The sequence below is a fragment of the Pelophylax lessonae genome (assembly GCF_965119305.1).
Source record: "Pelophylax lessonae genome assembly, chromosome: 12".
NCBI classification, from domain to species: Eukaryota; Metazoa; Chordata; class Amphibia; order Anura; family Ranidae; genus Pelophylax; species Pelophylax lessonae.
In genome coordinates, this window is record NC_138779.1 from 113,365,060 (window position 1) to 113,388,010 (window position 22,951).

The 22,951-nt window shown below is 40.9% G+C and overlaps 1 protein-coding gene across 1 annotated transcript in view; it reads right to left on the reverse strand.

The window, feature by feature from the left end:
• The window catches only part of LOC309567861 (carbonic anhydrase-related protein 10-like), a 756,243-nt gene that overhangs the window by 54,895 nt on the left and 678,397 nt on the right, over positions 1–22,951 (reverse strand). The window contains exon 7 of the mRNA XM_082273365.1: positions 16,713–16,867. Within this exon, the coding sequence (XP_082129491.1) occupies positions 16,713–16,867 (155 nt within the window). The remainder of the gene's footprint in view (positions 1–16,712; positions 16,868–22,951) is intronic.

Sequence of the window (22,951 nt, forward strand, 5' to 3'; positions counted from 1 at the left end):
CTAATGTCAGCCCAGATAGCGGTTTGTGTTTAGATAAATTATTAACAAAGATGTACTTGGCTAAACATATTCTTTTCTGCACGTTTGAGTTGGCCATAGATGGATAGAATTTTGAACAAAAACTCTTAAGAACATGCATACGTCATTCAAAAAATTTTGTTTGTTTTTAGCATCTGATTTTGGAATGAATGGACTTTACTGAATGAAAGCCACATACACTCATAGAATTCCATTCATTCAGGAAACATTTTGCCATCCTGCTCCTTCGAATGTTCTCGTCACTGCGGTCAAAAATGACATTGTTTTTACCCCACTAACGATTAGAAAAATGAAAGAGCTTTGTTAGAACGTTCTTTTCCTAAGAATTTTCATTGGAAATTCTACCCTTCTATGGCAAACTTTAGAGGAACAAGACTTGCAGCATTTGATTTGCTTTAAAACTGCCCCACCCATTACAACCTAGCACACACTATGAGAAAATTGGACGACCTTTCATCCGATCTTTAATGAAAGTTCGTGTCCATGATGTAATGGAATGGTATTGATTTGTATGAAAAATCTCTGCCGACAAAGACAAACATAGGCCATCGTGAGCTACGTACTATTGTAGTATAAAGTGATGTAGTGCGTGGCCCTTCCAGGCAACTTCCACTTATTTTGTTAGCAGTGCTTTTGTGCCCAACGTCTTCAGGGTTACCCTTTGCTTCCGATCATGCATGTTTGTTTCTATTAGATTTCTTCCATAAGATGACTGTACACATTTACCAAGATTTGGACATTGTGTTCACATACAAGAACGTTTTTCTAGCATGCACTTTTGGTTTTTGTCATCCGCATTGTCAAAATCAGCTGTTGAATGCACTATACTAACGATCAGAAAATTGACCAATTGGTTCTCGTATGGGAATTTTCGTTCAATTTCCTTATCGTGTATATGAGCCAAAAGGCTTCATTAAGCAGAAAAAAGTACAACTTACCAGGCAACGTGGAACTACAAGCGTCAGAAATCTGTGAGATATTAAAGGTTGTTTCCTTGCCCACTAGAACAATTGACAAAAGGAGCAGGCACCACAAAGTAGATATTATTATTATTAGGATTTATATAGCGCCAACAGTTTGCACAGCGCTTTTCAATGTGAGGGAAGACAATACAGTTACTATACAATTCAATACAGGAGGAATTAGAGGGCCCTGCTTGTTAGAGCTTACAATCTAGAAGGGAGGGTCAAGTGAAACAAAAGGCAATAACCGTGGAGGATGGGCTGATGGAGAAAATGGAGGTATAGTTGTTAGGTGTGGGTAGAATATCACCTCTCTTTTACAGAAATTCCTCTACTGTACCCCATCTGAGAGTACCCACTTTGCAAGTGAGTTCTTGGAGCATAAGCCCTGCTCACCCAGGGGTCTATGCCAAGATCTGCAAAGAAGTGTCTGCTCTTTTGCTCTTTCTAAAGCATTTTATTCTAAGTAGAGTAGATAATATGTTTTAGAATTCCAGGTTTGTTTTTTGGAAATAAAAAAATCTTTTAGGTAAAAGAATCTAATCGATATACATTGTGATTTAACCACTTGCCTACCAGCCGCCGTACTTACACAGCAGCAGGCTAGCTCTGTCCCCTGAAATGATGTACTTGTCCGTCGTTTCTCTGGACTGCTAGTGGGGGTGCGCACCGATTGGCTACAGGGGGAGCCAATCAGCGGTTCCGGCAATGTCTTCTGGGCACCTGCAATCGCTCCCTGTGGAGACAGAACTGCGGTCTACCGTTGTAAACATGGAAGACCGCTGTTCTGTCAGTAATAAACACAGGGATCCCGTGTTCCTTTTGATAAGGAACACAGGTCTCTGTGTTCATTCAGTAAGCCCATCCCCCACACAGTTAGAAAGCATCCCTAGGAACACATTTAACCCTTTAATTGCCCTAATTTTAACCCCTTCCCTGCCAGTGTCATTAGTACAGTAACAGTGCAGATTTTTAGCACTGATTACTGTAGTAATGTCACTAGTCCCCCCAAAAGTATCAAAAATGTCAGTTAGGCGTCCGATCTGTCCGCCACAATGTCGCAGTCCTGCTAAAAATCACAGTCTGTGCTAAAAATTGCTGATCACCGGCATTACTAGTAAAAAAATAAATAAATAAAAATGACGTTTTCCCTTATTTTGAAGACGCAATAACTTTTGCACAAACCAATCAATATACACTTATTGGGATTTTTTTTTACCAAAAATATGTAGCAGAATACATATTAGCCTAAAATTATGAAAAAATTAGATTTTAACATTTTTTTGGGGAATATTTTATAGCTGAAAGTAAAAAAATACAACCATCCCGTCATCCGACTAAATTCTGTCAAGTGCTTCTGCAGCGTCACCTTTGACTTCCACTGATTGTTTGCAAGCAACTTCTACAGGCTTGTTGCCACCACCAGAACCAAGGGTCCCTACTCCTGAGTGCTTTTCAGGGGATGTATGAAAATGTAGAGCCTTTCAGAATGCCGGTCTGTTGTACTGTACCTTGCAACCACGGACAATTCCTCTCGAGTCCACAAAAGTGGTGTTCATCAGATTCCTCCTGACGGAGGAACCACAGTCACGGGCACATAGTCTTCTTGAGCAAAAGAGCCCAGTGCTAGACACTATATCAGTGTTCTTTGTGGCAATGGCACAGCTATATGATTAGCCTCAACTAATTGCTTCAGCCGAGGCCGCCCTCCATGCGTTACAGCAAGGCTGTCGGCCTGTGGAAGATTACACCGTGGAATTCTGCAAATGGTCTTCAGATACTGACTGGAATGAGGCTGCCTTAAGATACCAGTTTTGTCATGGCCTTTTGGAAGCACTTAAGGATGAGCTTGCCAGAGTCGAAGACCCTAGATTCCTGGAGGGTGTTATCCAGCTGGGCATCCAGCTAGATCGCTGTTTACGGGAACAGCAGTCAGAATGGTGTAACACCTTCTGTCCCACCTGGATGTTACCCAAGGTACCATCACCAACTGTTACCACTAACCCCATCTGCATCTCCATCTGAGGGGGAACCTATGCAAATTGGTCTAACTCCAGAGGAGAAGGCGAGCCAACTTCTGCCTCTTCTGTGGGGAAGCTGGCAATTTCCTCCGCAACTGCCCCGTTCGCCCAAGCAAGTCTACCCCACAATATCCTGTTTATTTTCAAGTATCTGGGACTGCTTCCACTCATGTTACCCTTCTCATCTTGTTGCAGGTAGATGGAAGGGAAATCAAACTCCAAGCCATCGTTTGATTCCGGGGCATGCGGCTACTTCCTGGTAATTTCTCTTGCAAACCCTTCCCATTCTGGCTCCATCAAACTCAGGTCATTGTGAGTTTCTACATTTGGATGTGTTGAGGTCACCCATGTTCCCGATCATCCTTGGAATTCCTTGGCTGCAAGATCACAATCCGCAGATCAGATTGCCTGGAATAAGGGAGAAATACATTTTAATTCAACTTACTGCCATCCACACTGTCTGGTTCCAACTCTTCCACTATGCCTTTCAGTCAAAACAGTATCCAGTGCTAACCAGATCATTCCTTCTGAGTACCATGATTTCTTGAATGTTTCTGATAAAACGAGGGCTGATAAACTATGTATCGGTCCTATGATTGTCCAGTTGAATTACTTCCGGATGCCAAAACTTCCCCTTATCCAAACTGGAGCTGGAAGCTCTTTGGCTGTACATTGATGAGAACCTCGAAAAGTTATTTATTCAGCCTTCTTCCTCTCCTGCTGGGGTCGGGATCTTCTTCGTCGAAAAATAGGATCACTTGCTCAGACTGTGAATTGACTATCGAGAACTTAATAAAATAACTATCAAGAACCACTATCCACTTCCACTTATCCCCAGAGATGTATAGTAACGAAGTAGAACTACTTAAGTACTGTACTTAAGTACCGAAATGCGGTATCTGTACTTTCCTAGAGTAGAATTTTTTTCTCCTACTTCTACTTTTACTTCACTACATTTTTTCGATGATTTCGATACTTCTACTCAAGTATTTTTTTTTTGTGCTGCATAGTTACTCGTTACTTTTAAAAAAATTACCACTGCCAGAACAGTAGATGGCAGGTTGCATAAAGCTCAAAAAAATGTGTATAATGTCATTTGTAAATCAGCGCATACGAAAATAAAGGCTGTGTATAATAAAAGCTGCTATACCAAATCTTTCCAATAAAAAGAAAATATGAAACAAAAAAATAAATGGTGCTACAGCGCTTAAAGTGCATCAAGAAACTACTAACAAACACAGGTTAATCATTTGATTAAATCATTTGAAATAATAAAAACAATATGATGTTCAAACCTTTGACTTATTTCTTTAATAACTACATAACACAGTACTTGTACTTTTACTTTCAGTACTTGAGTAGAAATTTTTTTTCAAAACTACTGGTACTTTTTACTTTTAGTACTTAAGTAGCAAATTTTTTGAAAAACTACTTGCAATACTTAAGTAAAAAAAATGTTGAATACTTTAGTACTTCTACTTAAGTAACTTTTTCTGCGAGCACTTCCACTTCTACTCAAGTAATTTTTTGATCGAGCACTTGTATTTTTACTCAAGTAGAAATTTAGAGTACTTTATACAAGTCTGCTTATCCCAGAGCTTTTCCAGAGGTTTCGCACTGCCCGAGTCTTCACCAAGTTGAGTTTACGGGGTGCCTACAACCTAGTCTGTATCCGTGAAGGTGATGAGTGGAAAACTGCCTTTAGATTGCTTTTTTGGCACTTTGAGTACCTTGTAATGCCATTTGGACTCTGTAATGCTCCTGCCACCTTCCAACATTTTGTACATTATATTTTCAGAGACTACCTTGACCTTTTTCTGATTGTGTATCTGGACAATTTTTTTAATCTTTTCAGCTTCGTTGGAATTGCACCAAGTCCACGTGAATAAAGTGTTAGCCACGATGAGAATGCACGGTCTGTACACAAAAGCGGAAAATCCATCCAATTTTTGGGACTTATCATTTCCACCGATCACGATGGACCCTTAGAAAGTCTCTGCTATTCTTGAATAGCCCACACCCGCTGACAAGAAATGTGTTCAAAATTTTGTGGGTTTTGCCAATTTTTACTGCAGATTCATTAAATGGTTCTCTGCCAGCATCTCCCCAATTACTCAGCTTACCCATCAACACACACATTTTCAATGGACTCAGGAGGCCAATTTGACCTTTGATCAATTAAAATCCTTGTTCACCTCAGCTCCTGTTCTACAGCATCCAGACCCTGCTTTTCCTTATGTTCTTGAAGTGGACACTTCTAAAGTTGCAACAGGAGCTATATTGCCAGGGCCCAAAAGTTTTGCTCCATCCTGTGGCTTACTTCTCTCAAAAACTGAGCAAGCCGAGAAAAACTATGATGTGGGTGATCAAGAGCTTTTAGCATTTAAATCTGAATTTGAAGAGTGGCAGTATCTGTTGGAAGGTGCAATTCATCCAGTCATGATCGTTACTGAACAAAAGAACCTGGAGTACCACAACTCTGCAAAATGCCTGAAGGCCCGGCAAGCCAGATGGGCCTTGTAATTCTCCAGATTTAATTTCCATATAAAGTATCATCCTGGGTCAAAAAATGAAAAGCCAGATGCCCTTTACCAAGAGTTCCCAGAGACTCCCAAATCTGTGTCTCCAAGTACAATTTTGTGCTCTCAAAATTCTTTGTTAATTCAGCCTGACTTGATGACGTCCATTGAACAAGCTTTTTCTCAGTATACTGAACCTGCAGTTGTTTCACTTAGAAAAAAAGGAGAAATATGGTGGCATTACGACAAGGTCTTTGTACCCCTGGAAGTGAGGATACAAGTACTCAAAACATTTCAGGACCACCAATTAGTTGGCATTTTGGAGCTCACAAAACTGTTGAATTATTCCAGAGGTCCTTCTAGTGGCCTAATCTGATCCAGGACTGTAGAAATTATGTGAAATCCTGCACAACCTGTCTCTGAGGTAGGGGGGTGACAAAGCCAAAGCATGGGGTCTATTGAGACCATTACCCATTCCAAGTTGCCCTTGGGAAATTATGGCAATGGATTTTATTGTAGACGTACTTCCTTCTGAAGGATTTACCACCATCCTGGTTGTGGTAGATCGACTATCCAAGATGGCCAATTTCTTGCCAATGGTGGGCACACGGTTAGCTGCAGAAACTGCACACATCTTCATCAGGGAGATAGTGAGATTGCATGGCTTACCCAGTAGTATTGTATCTGACAGAGGAGTACAGATTTACCTTCAGATTCTGAAAGTCCATGTGCAAGGTTTTGAAAATGTAAATCTGTTTGTCCTTATTACCCTCAAAGCAATGGTCAAACCAAATGAGATAACCAAACATTGGAACAGTATCTTCAATGCTTCTCAGCTTTCTCTGAAGATGATTGGGCTTTGTTTCTCCTGCTGGCTGAATTTGCATAAAACAACTCCGTCTATCCAGCCATTGACCAATCCCTATTCTGGGCCAATTATGGGTTCCACCCTTTCTTCTTCCCTGGCCAAAAGCTGAATGTAAACAAAGGGTCTGGCAGGCTGATGTCATTAGCCAAATATGGCAGTGTTCATATTTTTGAAATAAAGTGGTCTTGGTAATCCGAGCCTAATGGGGAACAAAAAAAACAGTTCCCATCAGATCTACCTTTTTTTTTATACTGCATGGCAGTGGATAGATTCAAAAGTGGCTATGGGACTGAACTGCAGCTTTGAATCTGCCCATTCCTGTGTGCTCTCGGTCAACAAGAAGGAGAACCTGATGGGGAATGAAGTCTTCCAGTTCCTCATCAGGTTTAACCCAACCCTTACTATTAAACCTCACAGCCATGTGCCTGTAACTTTGTTGGGTGCAGTGGCAGAAAGTGCACGGAAAACAGAATATCTAGTATTGACACTCTGACCTTAGTGCCCTGCACTGATAGATTCTTGCACCAAAATGTTAGTGCAATTGAATTTGAAAGGGTGTCTACGACACCTTTTATAAATCCCCCCCCCCTCCCCCATGAGTTCCCTGGGTAGCAGCAACTGCATGAATAGTACCTGTACTGTAAGAACTTAAACTGCATATACTGTAAGCTTAAGAAGCACATGTAGCCTGGGAGGCCACAAAAGGGAGAGCAGAGCGAGAAAGAGGCCACTTGCCCTTTCAATATTGGGAGGCTACCTTGCAAGGAGGGATGGCAAAGGGTGCTTTGCAAAGAGGGGGTTTGTAATGGGGGGGGGGTTAGGAATCTGGAAGTCCCCTCAGTCCCCTTTATAAAAAAAGTGGCCCTCAGATTTCTACCCCTTCCAGGGTAATGAGTACAGGGGTACCAATTAGTACTCATTCCCAAAATTTAGGCTTTATAACAACTTTAAAAACCCTAAAATGTAAAGTTTATCCAACCAAGTACCAGTATAATCAATTAATTTATGTGTGCTTTTGTTTTTTTTTTGTTTTTAATTGTGGTGCTGTGGTTGTAAATACCTGATTATCCTGCCAGTATCCTATTCTGAGAGTGTGGTAGCGAGGCTGCAATGATGGATACTGCGCTGGCGAGGCTGCAATCATGGATACTGCGCTGGCGAGGCTGCAATGATGGACACTGCGCTGGCGAGGCTGCAATGATGGACACTGCGCTGGCAAGGCTGCATTTGTGGGCACTGCGCTGATGAGGAGGCTGCATTCATGGGCACTGGTGAGACTGCATTTGATTAAAAAAAATGTTCTGAGTTCAAAGCTCTTTATTTTAAATTTCAGCTTTTTTCCTGAAATTTTGTCCTAAAATTTAGGTGCGTGTTATACGCCGGCGCGTGTTATATGCCGATAAATACGGTATATAGTATGTTGTATCCCTTCTATAGGACTAGCCCTCGCTGAATATGGAGGCGCCAAATTCATTTTGACGCTCATCAGACAATCCTCAGAATATGTGTATTGTACCATGTCTGGCACATCTCATGTCCTCAAGAGCATACTCGGGGTAAGGAAATGGAGATATACTTTTGTCTTTTCTTTTACCCCACCGACACCCACTAAAGAACAATAGAAAAATATATATATTGTATACGCTATCTGGCTCTGTTCAGTGTCGTAGGTGACACTATGACCGTTTACACCTTATATTTATAGGTTTGAAGTATAAGAGAGAGAAAAAATTCCTCCTTAAGTATCCTCCCGCCTCTATCTGTGTATATAGCCTGAGCATCCAGGTACCTTCCACTGCAGTTCAAAAAATCTTTCAGATTAGTCCCCTGTGGGACCAATTGTTACCTAGATCTACACTCCATGTATTGGTAAGAAACCCTTCTATACATTCTTGACTACGCCTGTTGTTAAACAATGATACAGATATATTTATTCTCGAATATAATTGATGTTGAAAATCAAGGATGTATATTGTATGTAACTCACACACTGCCCCCTTATTCTTTTTAGATCTTGTTCTGATATTGTATTTCAATAGTATTCTCCTGAAGAAGCGTTGTGTAAAAACGTGAAACATGTAGAGAAAACCAGTGTTCAGTGGTTCCCTCACCATCGGATATTCATTATCACCGTATACATTGTGACCTTGTATGACGAACAGGTCAATATGGTATTCGTACATGTTAGTGGTGATTAAGGGTTACCTCTAGCCTATTACTATGATGATATACATATGATCTAATTTTTTAAATGGTGTATTTGTATTCACATTTATTGGTTAATATGTTTGAACATTTTTTAACTATGTTTCTAAATTAAATAAAAAATCTTTTTTATGACATTCTTGTCACGTTGTGGTGCCGAAAAAGTCCATGCTCATAGCAATAGCAAATTCCTCTTCTTTTATCCTATTCTGAGAGGCAACACTTTTGTAGGTAAAATGTTGCCTGTTCTGTTGTATGCTGCTTGCTCTGGATTCTTTCTACAGGGAACCGCACCATAGGACACTCCTCACTTCACATGCAAAGCAGCTAAGAGGTCTTGAATGACAAAGGAGCATTTCCTTCTGGCTCCACTGTTTATCTTTGCAGTCTATGTGAATGGGTGAGCGGGGCTCCGGTGGGCACATGATCATTTAAGAAACAGAGATTTTTATGTAAATAACATTATGTAGAAAAAACCCATTAAAGAAAAGTCACGTGAGAAGGCTAGGAAGAATACAAAGGTTTTGTAAAAGTGATTATCTATGTACATACATTAAAGCAGGCATTGCTAGCATGTGTTTCTTTTTGTAAAACGGTATTTGCATTTAGGTTGTTTTTTTTCTTTTTTACATCAGTCATGTGACCAACATAGCTCCACCACATATTGTACACAGATTTAGCCCTAGTTCCCACATCCCTCACTACATTGCAATCACACTCTGTTTGTGATCTAATGCAGGGGTCAATACATAGTTAACGACACTCCAAACGGATCGCAAACACAGTGTGTCCCGTGTGACAAAATGTGTAGGGCGGAGCTGTGTGATGACGTCATCACGTCTGAATAATCCCAGAAGTGCAGGTGTTTTATATTGCCAGTGAAGGATTTTTACTGTTTAACAATATTTCTACCTTCACAATCTAAGAGTGATTTTAAAATGTTTTAATTATTCACCTAAAAGGGTTTAATGCTATTGCCATTGGAATCTGCTGCCATCTATTTTCCAATGAGAGGGTGTTTAGTGGAGGATCACCACTAATTCCTCGTCCCCCTGTAAAAATTAAAAAAAGTTCCTGGAACCGTTTTTTTAAGGCTCTATAATAGGATGATCATGTTCTGATCCTTTTAGACCTTTCTAGAGACAGAAGGTCACTTACAGTGGATAAGAGTGCCAATTTTCTATCAGAGGTGGCGGTTGCATGAGGATTTATAATCAATGACGGATATTCACTATGTTTATGAGGTCTTCATGAAATATTTTTGGAGTATGTAGTAATTGTACACTTGAGATACTCATCGGCCACTTTATTATCTATCCATTAGCTTGCATGTGCTCCCACTGTGGAGACTCTTTAAAATTCATTAGAGTTAGGACTGCAGGTAACAGGGAGCCTTGACGTGGCCCTGCAGCTTTCACATGCGTTTGCAAATGTGTGCTAACTAAACCCCTGTATTGACGCAAACTGTTAGACAGGCCAATTTGGTTGGTAAGCAGACTGGTTGGCAAATTGAACTGGGAATTTTATCTTTGTTTGTTTCATGTGCGTTGCCCTTCCATGTGTTCTTTGCTATGAAGGCCAGTTATAGGTGGGGGCAGAGGCCATTTTCTTTGTTGTATATGTGTACTGGTGAGTGGACATACTGGGTGCCTTTGCTGTAATACTATCAGCTGGGCTTCCATTATGCCCCCAATTACCTTTCAGGAGGGATGGGCCACCTCCAGGCTCACCTGCCCCCTATCTATCCATTAGCTTGCATGTGCTCCCACTGTGGAGACTCTTTAAAATTCATTAGAGTTAGGACTGCAGGTAACAGGGAGCCTTGACGTGGCCCTGCAGCTTTCACATGCGTTTGCAAATGTGTGCTAACTAAACCCCTGTATTGACGCAAACTGTTAGACAGGCCAATTTGGTTGGTAAGCAGACTGGTTGGCAAATTGAACTGGGAATTTTATCTTTGTTTGTTTCATGTGCGTTGCCCTTCCATGTGTTCTTTGCTATGAAGGCCAGTTATAGGTGGGGGCAGAGGCCATTTTCTTTGTTGTATATGTGTACTGGTGAGTGGACATACTGGGTGCCTTTGCTGTAATACTATCAGCTGGGCTTCCATTATGCCCCCAATTACCTTTCAGGAGGGATGGGCCACCTCCAGGCTCACCTGCCCCCTATCTATCCATTAGCTTGCATGTGCTCCCACTGTGGAGACTCTTTAAAATTCATTAGAGTTAGGACTGCAGGTAACAGGGAGCCTTGACGTGGCCCTGCAGCTTTCACATGCGTTTGCAAATGTGTGCTAACTAAACCCCTGTATTGACGCAAACTGTTAGACAGGCCAATTTGGTTGGTAAGCAGACTGGTTGGCAAATTGAACTGGGAATTTTATCTTTGTTTGTTTCATGTGCGTTGCCCTTCCATGTGTTCTTTGCTATGAAGGCCAGTTATAGGTGGGGGCAGAGGCCATTTTCTTTGTTGTATATGTGTACTGGTGAGTGGACATACTGGGTGCCTTTGCTGTAATACTATCAGCTGGGCTTCCATTATGCCCCCAATTACCTTTCAGGAGGGATGGGCCACCTCCAGGCTCACCTGCCCCCTATCTATCCATTAGCTTGCATGTGCTCCCACTGTGGAGACTCTTTAAAATTCATTAGAGTTAGGACTGCAGGTAACAGGGAGCCTTGACGTGGCCCTGCAGCTTTCACATGCGTTTGCAAATGTGTGCTAACTAAACCCCTGTATTGACGCAAACTGTTAGACAGGCCAATTTGGTTGGTAAGCAGACTGGTTGGCAAATTGAACTGGGAATTTTATCTTTGTTTGTTTCATGTGCGTTGCCCTTCCATGTGTTCTTTGCTATGAAGGCCAGTTATAGGTGGGGGCAGAGGCCATTTTCTTTGTTGTATATGTGTACTGGTGAGTGGACATACTGGGTGCCTTTGCTGTAATACTATCAGCTGGGCTTCCATTATGCCCCCAATTACCTTTCAGGAGGGATGGGCCACCTCCAGGCTCACCTGCCCCCTATCTATCCATTAGCTTGCATGTGCTCCCACTGTGGAGACTCTTTAAAATTCATTAGAGTTAGGACTGCAGGTAACAGGGAGCCTTGACGTGGCCCTGCAGCTTTCACATGCGTTTGCAAATGTGTGCTAACTAAACCCCTGTATTGACGCAAACTGTTAGACAGGCCAATTTGGTTGGTAAGCAGACTGGTTGGCAAATTGAACTGGGAATTTTATCTTTGTTTGTTTCATGTGCGTTGCCCTTCCATGTGTTCTTTGCTATGAAGGCCAGTTATAGGTGGGGGCAGAGGCCATTTTCTTTGTTGTATATGTGTACTGGTGAGTGGACATACTGGGTGCCTTTGCTGTAATACTATCAGCTGGGCTTCCATTATGCCCCCAATTACCTTTCAGGAGGGATGGGCCACCTCCAGGCTCACCTGCCCCCTATCTATCCATTAGCTTGCATGTGCTCCCACTGTGGAGACTCTTTAAAATTCATTAGAGTTAGGACTGCAGGTAACAGGGAGCCTTGACGTGGCCCTGCAGCTTTCACATGCGTTTGCAAATGTGTGCTAACTAAACCCCTGTATTGACGCAAACTGTTAGACAGGCCAATTTGGTTGCTAAGCAGACTGGTTGGCAAATTGAACTGGGAATTTTATCTTTGTTTGTTTCATGTGCGTTGCCCTTCCATGTGTTCTTTGCTATGAAGGCCAGTTATAGGTGGGGGCAGAGGCCATTTTCTTTGTTGTATATGTGTACTGGTGAGTGGACATACTGGGTGCCTTTGCTGTAATACTATCAGCTGGGCTTCCATTATGCCCCCAATTACCTTTCAGGAGGGATGGGCCACCTCCAGGCTCACCTGCCCCCTATCTATCCATTAGCTTGCATGTGCTCCCACTGTGGAGACTCTTTAAAATTCATTAGAGTTAGGACTGCAGGTAACAGGGAGCCTTGACGTGGCCCTGCAGCTTTCACATGCGTTTGCAAATGTGTGCTAACTAAACCCCTGTATTGACGCAAACTGTTAGACAGGCCAATTTGGTTGGTAAGCAGACTGGTTGGCAAATTGAACTGGGAATTTTATCTTTGTTTGTTTCATGTGCGTTGCCCTTCCATGTGTTCTTTGCTATGAAGGCCAGTTATAGGTGGGGGCAGAGGCCATTTTCTTTGTTGTATATGTGTACTGGTGAGTGGACATACTGGGTGCCTTTGCTGTAATACTATCAGCTGGGCTTCCATTATGCCCCCAATTACCTTTCAGGAGGGATGGGCCACCTCCAGGCTCACCTGCCCCCTATCTATCCATTAGCTTGCATGTGCTCCCACTGTGGAGACTCTTTAAAATTCATTAGAGTTAGGACTGCAGGTAACAGGGAGCCTTGACGTGGCCCTGCAGCTTTCACATGCGTTTGCAAATGTGTGCTAACTAAACCCCTGTATTGACGCAAACTGTTAGACAGGCCAATTTGGTTGGTAAGCAGACTGGTTGGCAAATTGAACTGGGAATTTTATCTTTGTTTGTTTCATGTGCGTTGCCCTTCCATGTGTTCTTTGCTATGAAGGCCAGTTATAGGTGGGGGCAGAGGCCATTTTCTTTGTTGTATATGTGTACTGGTGAGTGGACATACTGGGTGCCTTTGCTGTAATACTATCAGCTGGGCTTCCATTATGCCCCCAATTACCTTTCAGGAGGGATGGGCCACCTCCAGGCTCACCTGCCCCCTATCTATCCATTAGCTTGCATGTGCTCCCACTGTGGAGACTCTTTAAAATTCATTAGAGTTAGGACTGCAGGTAACAGGGAGCCTTGACGTGGCCCTGCAGCTTTCACATGCGTTTGCAAATGTGTGCTAACTAAACCCCTGTATTGACGCAAACTGTTAGACAGGCCAATTTGGTTGGTAAGCAGACTGGTTGGCAAATTGAACTGGGAATTTTATCTTTGTTTGTTTCATGTAGTAATTGTACACTTGAGATACTCATCGGCCACTTTATTAGGTACAATAATTGCTGTTCAATTACTTTATTAACACAAATTGCTAATCAGCCAATCATATGGCAGCAACTCAATGCATTTAGGCATCTAGACATGTAAAGACAACATGCTGAAGTTCAAACCGATCATCAGAATGGGGAAGAAAGGTTATCTAAGCGACTGTGAACGTTGTAAAGTTGTTGGTGCTAGACGGGCTAGTCTGAGTATTTCAAAAACTGCTGATCTACCATCACTAGGGTTTACAGAGAATGGTATGAAAAAGGAAAAATATCCAGTGAACAGCAGTTGTGTGGAGGAAAATGCCTTGTTGATGTCAGAGGTCAGAGTAGAATGGGCAGACTGGTTTGAGATGATAAAAAGGCAACAGTAACTCAAATATGCACTCGTTACAACCAAGGTAAGCAGAATACCATCTCTGAATGCAGAGCACATCGAACCTTGAAGCAGAATGGCTACAGCAGCAGAAGAACACACCGAATGCCACTTCTGTCAGCTAAGAACAGGAAACTGAGGCTACAATTCATACAGGCTCGCCAAAATTGGACAATAGAAGATTGGAAAAACATTGCCTGGTCTGATAAGTCTTGATTTCAGCTGTGACATTCAAATGGTAGGTTCAGAATTTGGTGTAAACAACATGAAAGCATGGATCCATCCTGCCTTGTATCAATGGTTCAGGCTGATGGTGATGGTGTAATGGTGATGGTGTAATGGTGTGGGGGACACTTTCTTGGCACACTTTGGGCCCCTTAGAACCAACTGAACATTGTTTAAATGCCACAGCCTACCTGAGTTATGTTGCTGACCATGTGTCCGTCCCTTAACCTCCCTGGCGGTATGATTCTTTCTGATTTTAGGTGCTGAAAGCAGTACCATTATTTTGCATGTAATTCTTAAGAATGAGCGGCCCAAACCAACTATTTACATATGATTTTTTTTTACTGTGCGTTCTTCTTTATAACATCTCGGGTATGATAAAGTTTGAAACACAAAATCATAAATTATAATATAAGTATATAATATATATATATAAGTATGTATGTATGCATGTATGTATGTATGTATATATATATATATATATATATATATCTATATACTGTATATACACTGTAGATATACATATATCGATTTTATTTCATTTTGTAATGTATCAGTGTGTTTGGTGTGCTTTAATTTTGAATTTGCTGCCGGTTCCACCCCCCTGCGAACGTCACGTCGCAGGAGACGGAAGCCGGGGCACAGAGCATCAGGAGGAAGATCCGGCCACCGGGATACATCGCTGGATCCCGGTGACAAGGTAAGTAACCCCTCTACCAGGATCCAGCGATCTTCCTAGCGGTACCCAGAGTGTGGATCGGGGTTACCGCTTTTGGCACTGAAATTTAACTTCGAGCCACACTCGGGAATACCGCTAGAGAGGTTAATGACTACAGTGTATCCATCTTCTGATGGGTTCTTCCAGCAAGATAATGCACCATGTCACAAAGCTCAAATCATCTCAAACTGGCTTCTTGAACATGACAATGAGTTCACTATACTAGAAGGGCCTCCACAGTCACCAGATCTCAATCCAATGGAGCACCTTTGGGATGTGGTGGAACGGGGGATTCCCCTCATGGATGAGCAGCCAACAAATCTTCAGAAACTGCGTGTGCGTACCTAATAAAGAGGCTTTTGAGTGTATTTACTTTGGTAGTGTAGCTCTAAAATGTATCACCTGCACTAGATTGATTGGTATACAACAACTATTGGATCCATTTGCGGTGCGTCTCTAAAAAGAGCGCCTGCACATATGTGGTGCAATACGGTGCAATTTGAGCCTATTCAATATGAATGTGCTTTAATTGCACCGCACTGAATTGCATGTGAATTGCAAAGGAATTTCCTGGAGACACGAGGAAGGATCAGCTGACCGTCCCAAAAACCAAAAAAGCCTTCTAATTCATCAATGGAGGTGTCTTGGTTTTAATGCTACCATGTACTACATACTGTATATAATAAAGCATGCTCACATAGGTTTAATGTCTCTTTAAAGCGTAACTCCACTTTTGTTGAGAAAAAAATTCCCCTCTAGGTGATCAATGTGCATTGCAAGGATTATAACAACCTTTGTTGCAGATTCCTACCTTTTGTTATTCTAAAGAAACCACTGCTTTTTCCTCTGTGCTGCATGGGTCTAATGGGAGTGGTTTCATAATTTATTAATCAGCTGTGCAGCTGCAGTGCACTAATGAGAAAATCTGCTGGGTATGCATTCCTTTAGACATGTTCCTATTGGGAGTATCTTACCAAAAAATACATTTTTGTTGCAGGGGATGCCATAATCTGACTTGTATCTTAGGGCAGACTTTTGGTAAAATTGGTGAGCCAATCACAGGCAGGAAAGTATGTTTCTGGTGTGTGTTCCAGACACATTCTGTGTACAGAACACCTCCAGGTAGCCATATTGTATTGCATTTTCAGAAAACGACAGCGGCTGCAGATTGAAAAGAAAAGGTAATTTTCAATAAAGTATAATTCCAATATGACTTGTGTCCAAATTGTATACGCTACGTTATTTTTTCTTTATTTGCTATTTATTTTCAATGACAAAAATCTTTTGTCATTTTTGTGACAAAAAAAAGGATCCTATTACTCTGTTTTTGATTAAGTTTAAATTAAAAAAAAAAAAAAAAAAATATTTAGCTCACTGTGTTTTTCTGTTTGCATTTTCTGATTCTTGAGAAGTTACAAACGTTCAGTCATACAATATGTATCCTCATGTTACATATTAGTTACAACGATTGCTTTTATAATTAATTTATTTGCATGCCTCAAAGAAATATAAACTCAAATTTATTCTAGAATCACCTTCAATTTAACCCAAATGGTAGAGTTTGCAAATATTAAAGCTTATAATAACAGCAAATTGTAATTAGCTGCATATTCATTGTCAATACTTTGGATCGTAGTCATCCACAGACTGAAGACAGTAGCATAAAACAAGAATCTCACAATCTTTTTAGCTCTTTCTTCTTTACCACAGTTGAACACACATTGAAATGGTTCAAAGGATTCTGTTAGTACTGGAAAAACATCCAAAATACTGTACCTGCATTGAAGTGATGTTCAGAGGCCTATCAATTATAATCCAAGTCACTGTCTCGTAGCACGGAGGAATGGTCATGGAACCTTGATACGTCAGAAATCCAAATGACTCTGGATATAGTTCTTCGATGCTAAGATCTTGTATGAAATTGACTTCATCTGTAAAAATATAAGATGATACGCAATCATGCAACTGTTCTCACTTTAAAACACTGCTGGTGGTTGCTAGGTCCCTAGTAACCCAGAAAGTGCAAAAAATGGAGAGAGGTCGTGTGGAACTATATAATGGAAACAGGTTCTTCACCTTTGTCCTAGTGAGCTGGTTAAGGGGTTCAATATTCCATTTCTCACACTCTAATTGGTTAACATTGTTTTTTGCTGACTCATATGTAACAGTATGTGAATCAATGCATAAAATGACAGATGACATAGAAACTTAAGCTTGGACACTACACATAATCCCACATTGCAGAATTAATGAATCTCTATGGGCTTCATTTCTCTGTGAATGGAATTTATAAAGATGGGTGATAGGCAGTGACATATGCTGACAATTGTATTCTCCCCAGCAAAACGGACTCCAGGGATAGGTAACTTGCATCTGTCTGTGGAAATTGCTAGATTTTCTTAGAAAATTAAATAATTCCCCCCAGTCAGGAAATTAAGAAAAAAAAAAAAGACACTTTAAAGCCCTATTGAACCCTTACAATTTATTAATGATTATTAGTAATGTAATGCAGCCAGACTGCATTGACAGTAATAAATCGGATATTTTACTCTTTATTGAACTGGTGAATGTTGCAGCACGGGTTTAAATTCTCTGTGCTTCGGCTATCTGGACAGTCGAACTGCGACCCGGCTTTCCTGCGGTTCGTCACTCCACAGCTTTGTGCAAGGTTCCACGCTGCAGTTCCTACTAGTTAATATGTTACCGTGTTTGCAGCCTGGGAAACAATTGAGGTTTAAGTTCTGCTTTAAAGCGGAGTTCCACCCAAAATTGGAACTTCCGCTTTAGGTAGTTCTAACCCCCTGACATGCCACATTTGGCATGTCATTTTTTGGGGGGGGAGTGGGTACCTAGTATGACAGGTACCCGCTCCCACTTCCGCTTGGAGTGCCGCGGCGCCCTGAGCGGAAGTTCTCCTCTTCCCCTCCCTCCCTGCAATCTTCTGGGACATGTCAGAGGTCCCAGAAGATTGCCGGCCAATCACGTCGCGTAGCGCAACTTGAGCATGCGCAGTGCGTACCCGGCTGTGTGTAATGTTCTGGTACCTCTGGTACCCTTGTTCCATATTTCTCCTTTGCTAATTGCGTCCCATCTTGTGTAACAAGAAACACATATACCTTTAAGACCGGATGACATCATTGCCGAGCGCCGATATGAGCGGCTATTTCAATCGCCGGCTTTCTCTCACTCATCGCTCGTTCAAACCACATGTTCACCGCACCTTCTCCTGTGAAGTCGGAGCTGCTGACATTTCCTTTGCTGAACTGACGCCGGAACCTCGCCGCTGATCCGTATCTCGCTACGGGATCACCTCTCTATCTATGGACATTGTTACTACTAACCTATCTAAGTGATAAGTACCCCACAGGGGATTCCTTACTAACCAATCTCCTACTGTCATCTACTGCAATTACCAGGACTATCTATCTATCTATCTATTCCATACCATCTGCATAGACTGTTAGCTCTTGGGACTACCTTCAACTATCCTTGCACTAGGTTACTCTGTCTAAGTATACTCCATCTGTGTCCTCTTACCATCTGCACTATACTAGACATCAGAACCTATCTGCTTTACCATCACCTGCAACTCTCCTAATATTACTCCTAGTAATCACCATACAACCTGTCTCTCATCTATACATTCTCATATGTTCTATCCCTCCACTAAAACATCTGATTGAGTATATGTATATTGCATAACAGGCTGTACACCGTGATGAAGTCCTGAGAGTTGGATAGGTTTATTCAACAGTATCTCTACAAGGCTACTGAGTGTGATAATTCTGCAGCTGAAAATCCATCCATTAACAAAAACGCATGAACGTTACACTGTGAAGCCGCAAACTGTCACAGCCGGGTGCCCACACCAGTGATGCCGGCTCCACAGAGCAGAGAGGGAGAAGAGCGAAGGCTTTGTGCGGCCGCATCGCTGGACCGTTGGACAGGTGAGTGTGTGTTTAGGCTGGAACTCCGCTTTAAGTTCAATCGCTTGTTTGTGTTAACCAATTACACTGTATTTTAATTTTTTTTTTACTGTCACAGATGTAATAATTTTTTATTTTTTTTTAACTGACATGGTTTTAAATGCTGTTACATTCTCTAAAATCTGTAAATATTCGCCTCTATCTGCTTTAGTAGCTTGGAAAAAGTCAGAAGTACCTGAACGTTTGTTGTAAAACACATTCCCCCCCCCCCCCCATTGTCGTCTGCCTGCCTGCCTGCCTATCTGTCTATCTAAAGCTGGATACACACTATCCAACTTTTGTGGTTAGATTTCCTTCAGATTTACCTTTTCTGTGTAGTGCAAGGGCCTGCCAGATTGCATACAAATTGAAAGTGTTTAGGTTTGACCTCATATTATATGGTTTTGGTAAGTCTAAAGGAAAAAATCTTCAGAAAATCTTATAGTGTGTATGGCCCTTTATCTATCTATCTATCTATCTATCTATCTATCTATCTATCTATCTATCTATCTATCTATCTATCTATCTATCTGTCTATCTGTCTATCTGTCTATCTGTCTATCTGTCTGTCTGTCTGTCTGTCTGTCTGTCTGTCTGGCTGTCTGTCTATCTATCTATCTATCTATCTATCTATCTATCTATCTATCTATCTATCTATCTATCTATCTATCTATCTATCTGTCTATCTGTCTATCTGTCTATCTGTCTGTCTGTCTGTCTGTCTGTCTGTCTGTCTGTCTGTCTGTCTGTCTATCTATCTATCTATCTATCTATCTATCTATCTATCTATCTATCTATCTATCTATCTATCTATCTATCTATCTATCTATCTATCTATCTGTCTATCTGTCTATCTGTCTGTCTGTCTGTCTGTCTGTCTGTCTGTCTGTCTGTCTGTCTGTCTGGCTGTCTGTCTGTCTATCTATCTATCTATCTATCTATCTATCTATCTATCTATCTATCTATCTATCTATCTATCTATCTATCTATCTATCTGTCTATCTGTCTATCTGTCTATCTGTCTATCTGTCTATCTGTCTATCTGTCTGTCTGTCTGTCTGTCTGTCTGTCTGTCTGTCTGTCTGTCTGTCTGTCTGTCTGTCTGTCTGTCTGTCTGTCTGTCTGTCTATCTATCTATCTATCTATCTATCTATCTATCTATCTATCTATCTATCTATCTATCTATCTATCTATCTATCTATCTATCTATCTATCTATCTATCTATCTATCTATCTATCTATCTATCTATCTATCTATCTATCTATCTATCTATCTATCTATCTATCTATCTATCTATCTATCTATCTATCTATCTATCTATCTATCTATCTATCTATCTATCTATCTATCTATCTATCTATCTATCTATCTATCTATCTATCTATCTATCTATCTAGTAAGAAAGAGAGAGATAAAGACAGAGATGCAGGCATAAAAACACATATCTGTAATCTACACCAGGATTTTAAATTGGATAATTGGGATCTGTAAAAAATACTGATGGGGAAACCCATTCCTTTGGTAGAGACCAATCTATTTAATTGCAAAGTGACCTAATCTTTCACGATTGTTTTCTCCAAATAGCTGGCAGCAAGCCTTCTCACTTAATGGCCTATCAAACAAAATACACTGAAAGCAATCGCTTGACAGTTTGCCATTGATCTCTCCAGTTTTAAGCTTGGGAGGCAGTGATTGACAAGCTGGCTGCACAGCTATGTGTAAAAAAAAAAAGTATAAAGACGTGGATAAAATAAGAACTGAATTAATTATATGAATGGATCTACATTTACTGTATTCTTTACATGGCTACATAATATGTTGGTGCTATATAATTAGGGCAAATAAATTATTAAATGTTAAAAAAAAATGTGTAACTCTTTGCACAGGCTAGAATTAGGGCTCCAGCATTTTCTCTCATGCCCTACCTGTTACATAGCTGGGTTCGTTAAGAGACATCCATCATGTTCAATTTTGTGAAAGAAAGGAAAATATCCACTTGACACTTACATCTAACACCCCAGATGATCCAGAGAAAAATGTCAGGGTATGAGGCATTATATACCAAGAATAATCTAGGAGCCCAAACTAAAGCTACAAATAGAGAAATTTAGCATTTACAGATTTAGTCCATTGAAAAATAAATATTTCAGTATTTGGTAGATGCTGGAGAGGTAAATCAAAAAATGTAATGTTTTTTTTTAGTAAATAGATGTTCTAGTTTCTATCTGAAGCACGGTCTTCGGTTTTCAGAAGTCTTTTCCTCTAATGTACTGTATATATGGGGTGGGGTAGCCAAATACCCATCCTACAGAGGGATTTCATTATTTCACCAATACCCACCATCATGGTAAAACTACAGTTTGTCTCCAGACACCTGAATATCTGGGAAAGTGTATACAATGGGGTCTTCCTGAAGCTAGGGCATCTTATAGTCACCTCTATCGGTCTATCAGTTATTCACATTCATGTCTATAGTGTCAAAATTAAGTTCACAATGCTTAGGATTCTATGCTGATGATATAACATCAGTATTATAACAGTTTTTTTGTCAAGAACCCTGCCCCCCCCCCCCACAAATCCAAGACAATGGCAGGTCATGTTTCAAGCGGAGTTCCGGCCACAAAATCGACATAATCGATTTTGGGCCATCCGCTTGCTCTTGGTCACCTGAAAAACAAATGGATAGTTACGATTTTTTTTTTGTTTACTTACCTTGTTTTGTTTTTTGTTTACTTACCTTGTATTGAAGAAAATATACTCTTTATATATACCTTTCTTCCACTTCCTCCCTCTGCGGCCGCGGCCCACGCTGTCACTTCCTGTTTGCATTGATTCCTGGGAGCTGAACGTCATCGCTCCCAGGAATCAATGCGCCTGCACCGGCCCCGCTCGTCAGTTCCGGTGCCGGCGCCTCATTCCCTGCTAAACAGCTTCTGGGCATTCCCAGAAGCTGTGGAGGGATGACGCGCCCGCACCCGAAGTGACAAGCGGGGCCGGTGCAGGCGCATTCTGGGAGAAGAGGACACAGAAGAGAACGCAGAAGAGGACGCGCTGGCTTCAGCTGCCCACATCCGAGATGGCAGCGCTGGAGAAGAAATTTTCAACGTAAGTATTTCTTCTAAAAGGTAAGTGCGACCCGGGAAAGTACAGAGGCTTAATGTGGTATTTAAGGCATACTTCAGAAAGATAATGCATGCAAGGTTTTAAGGAGCGTTTATTCGTGAATTACACAGTTTTTTTTTTTTTTTATTAACGTTGTGCGTTATTTTACTGCATACTCTGATGTGGTAAAATATCACTTAGTGAAGTGTGCCTTTGCTGTTTGTGTTAAGATTATTATTTGCAATACTGAAACTTTAAGGGCAAGTGTCACATATTTTTAAAACTAACACAATCCCATGTGTGTTTAGTATTAGAATTTTCATCACATTTAGATTGTCGAAAAAAGGATATGGTTCTTTGGGCTTCATGCTTTTTTTAATTTTATTATTTAGCTGTTTATTTGAGGCCTACTCACTTTACCATATTCAGCTTTGTGGGCATGGCCTGAACCAACTTAATTGCAGGAACAAAAACTTTCCAAATTAATTCTTCCCAACCTACTAACCTTTATCTCAACCAAATGTACCAGAAAAGCATCCATGTTCCTTTCTCCAAACCTATATGCAGTGATTGGAAAAACATTTCTGGGATCCTTCTGCTAGCTAAGTGAGGATAATCACTAAGAGGGGTCTATTCCTTTAGGAAAATGTAAAACTTGTTGGGTGTTTCATTCACACACAGGGTTTGATTAGTATAAAAAAACTTCAGTGCCAGTAGCTGTTTTGTGTTTTTGGACACATTTTTGATAAACTCAAAGTTAAAAATAAAGTTATACTCTTGATTCTTTGTCATATCTGAAATCTACTATTCCTAAAACCCTGAAGCTAAAGACCTTTTTGACAAACCTGTTTGCTACTGGATCATACAAATTTTAACAGCCTTTTTCTGCAAAAATGTCAGACTTGTATTCCATGTTTTCATTTTAAAAAAGAAGTAGTCTTGGAGGG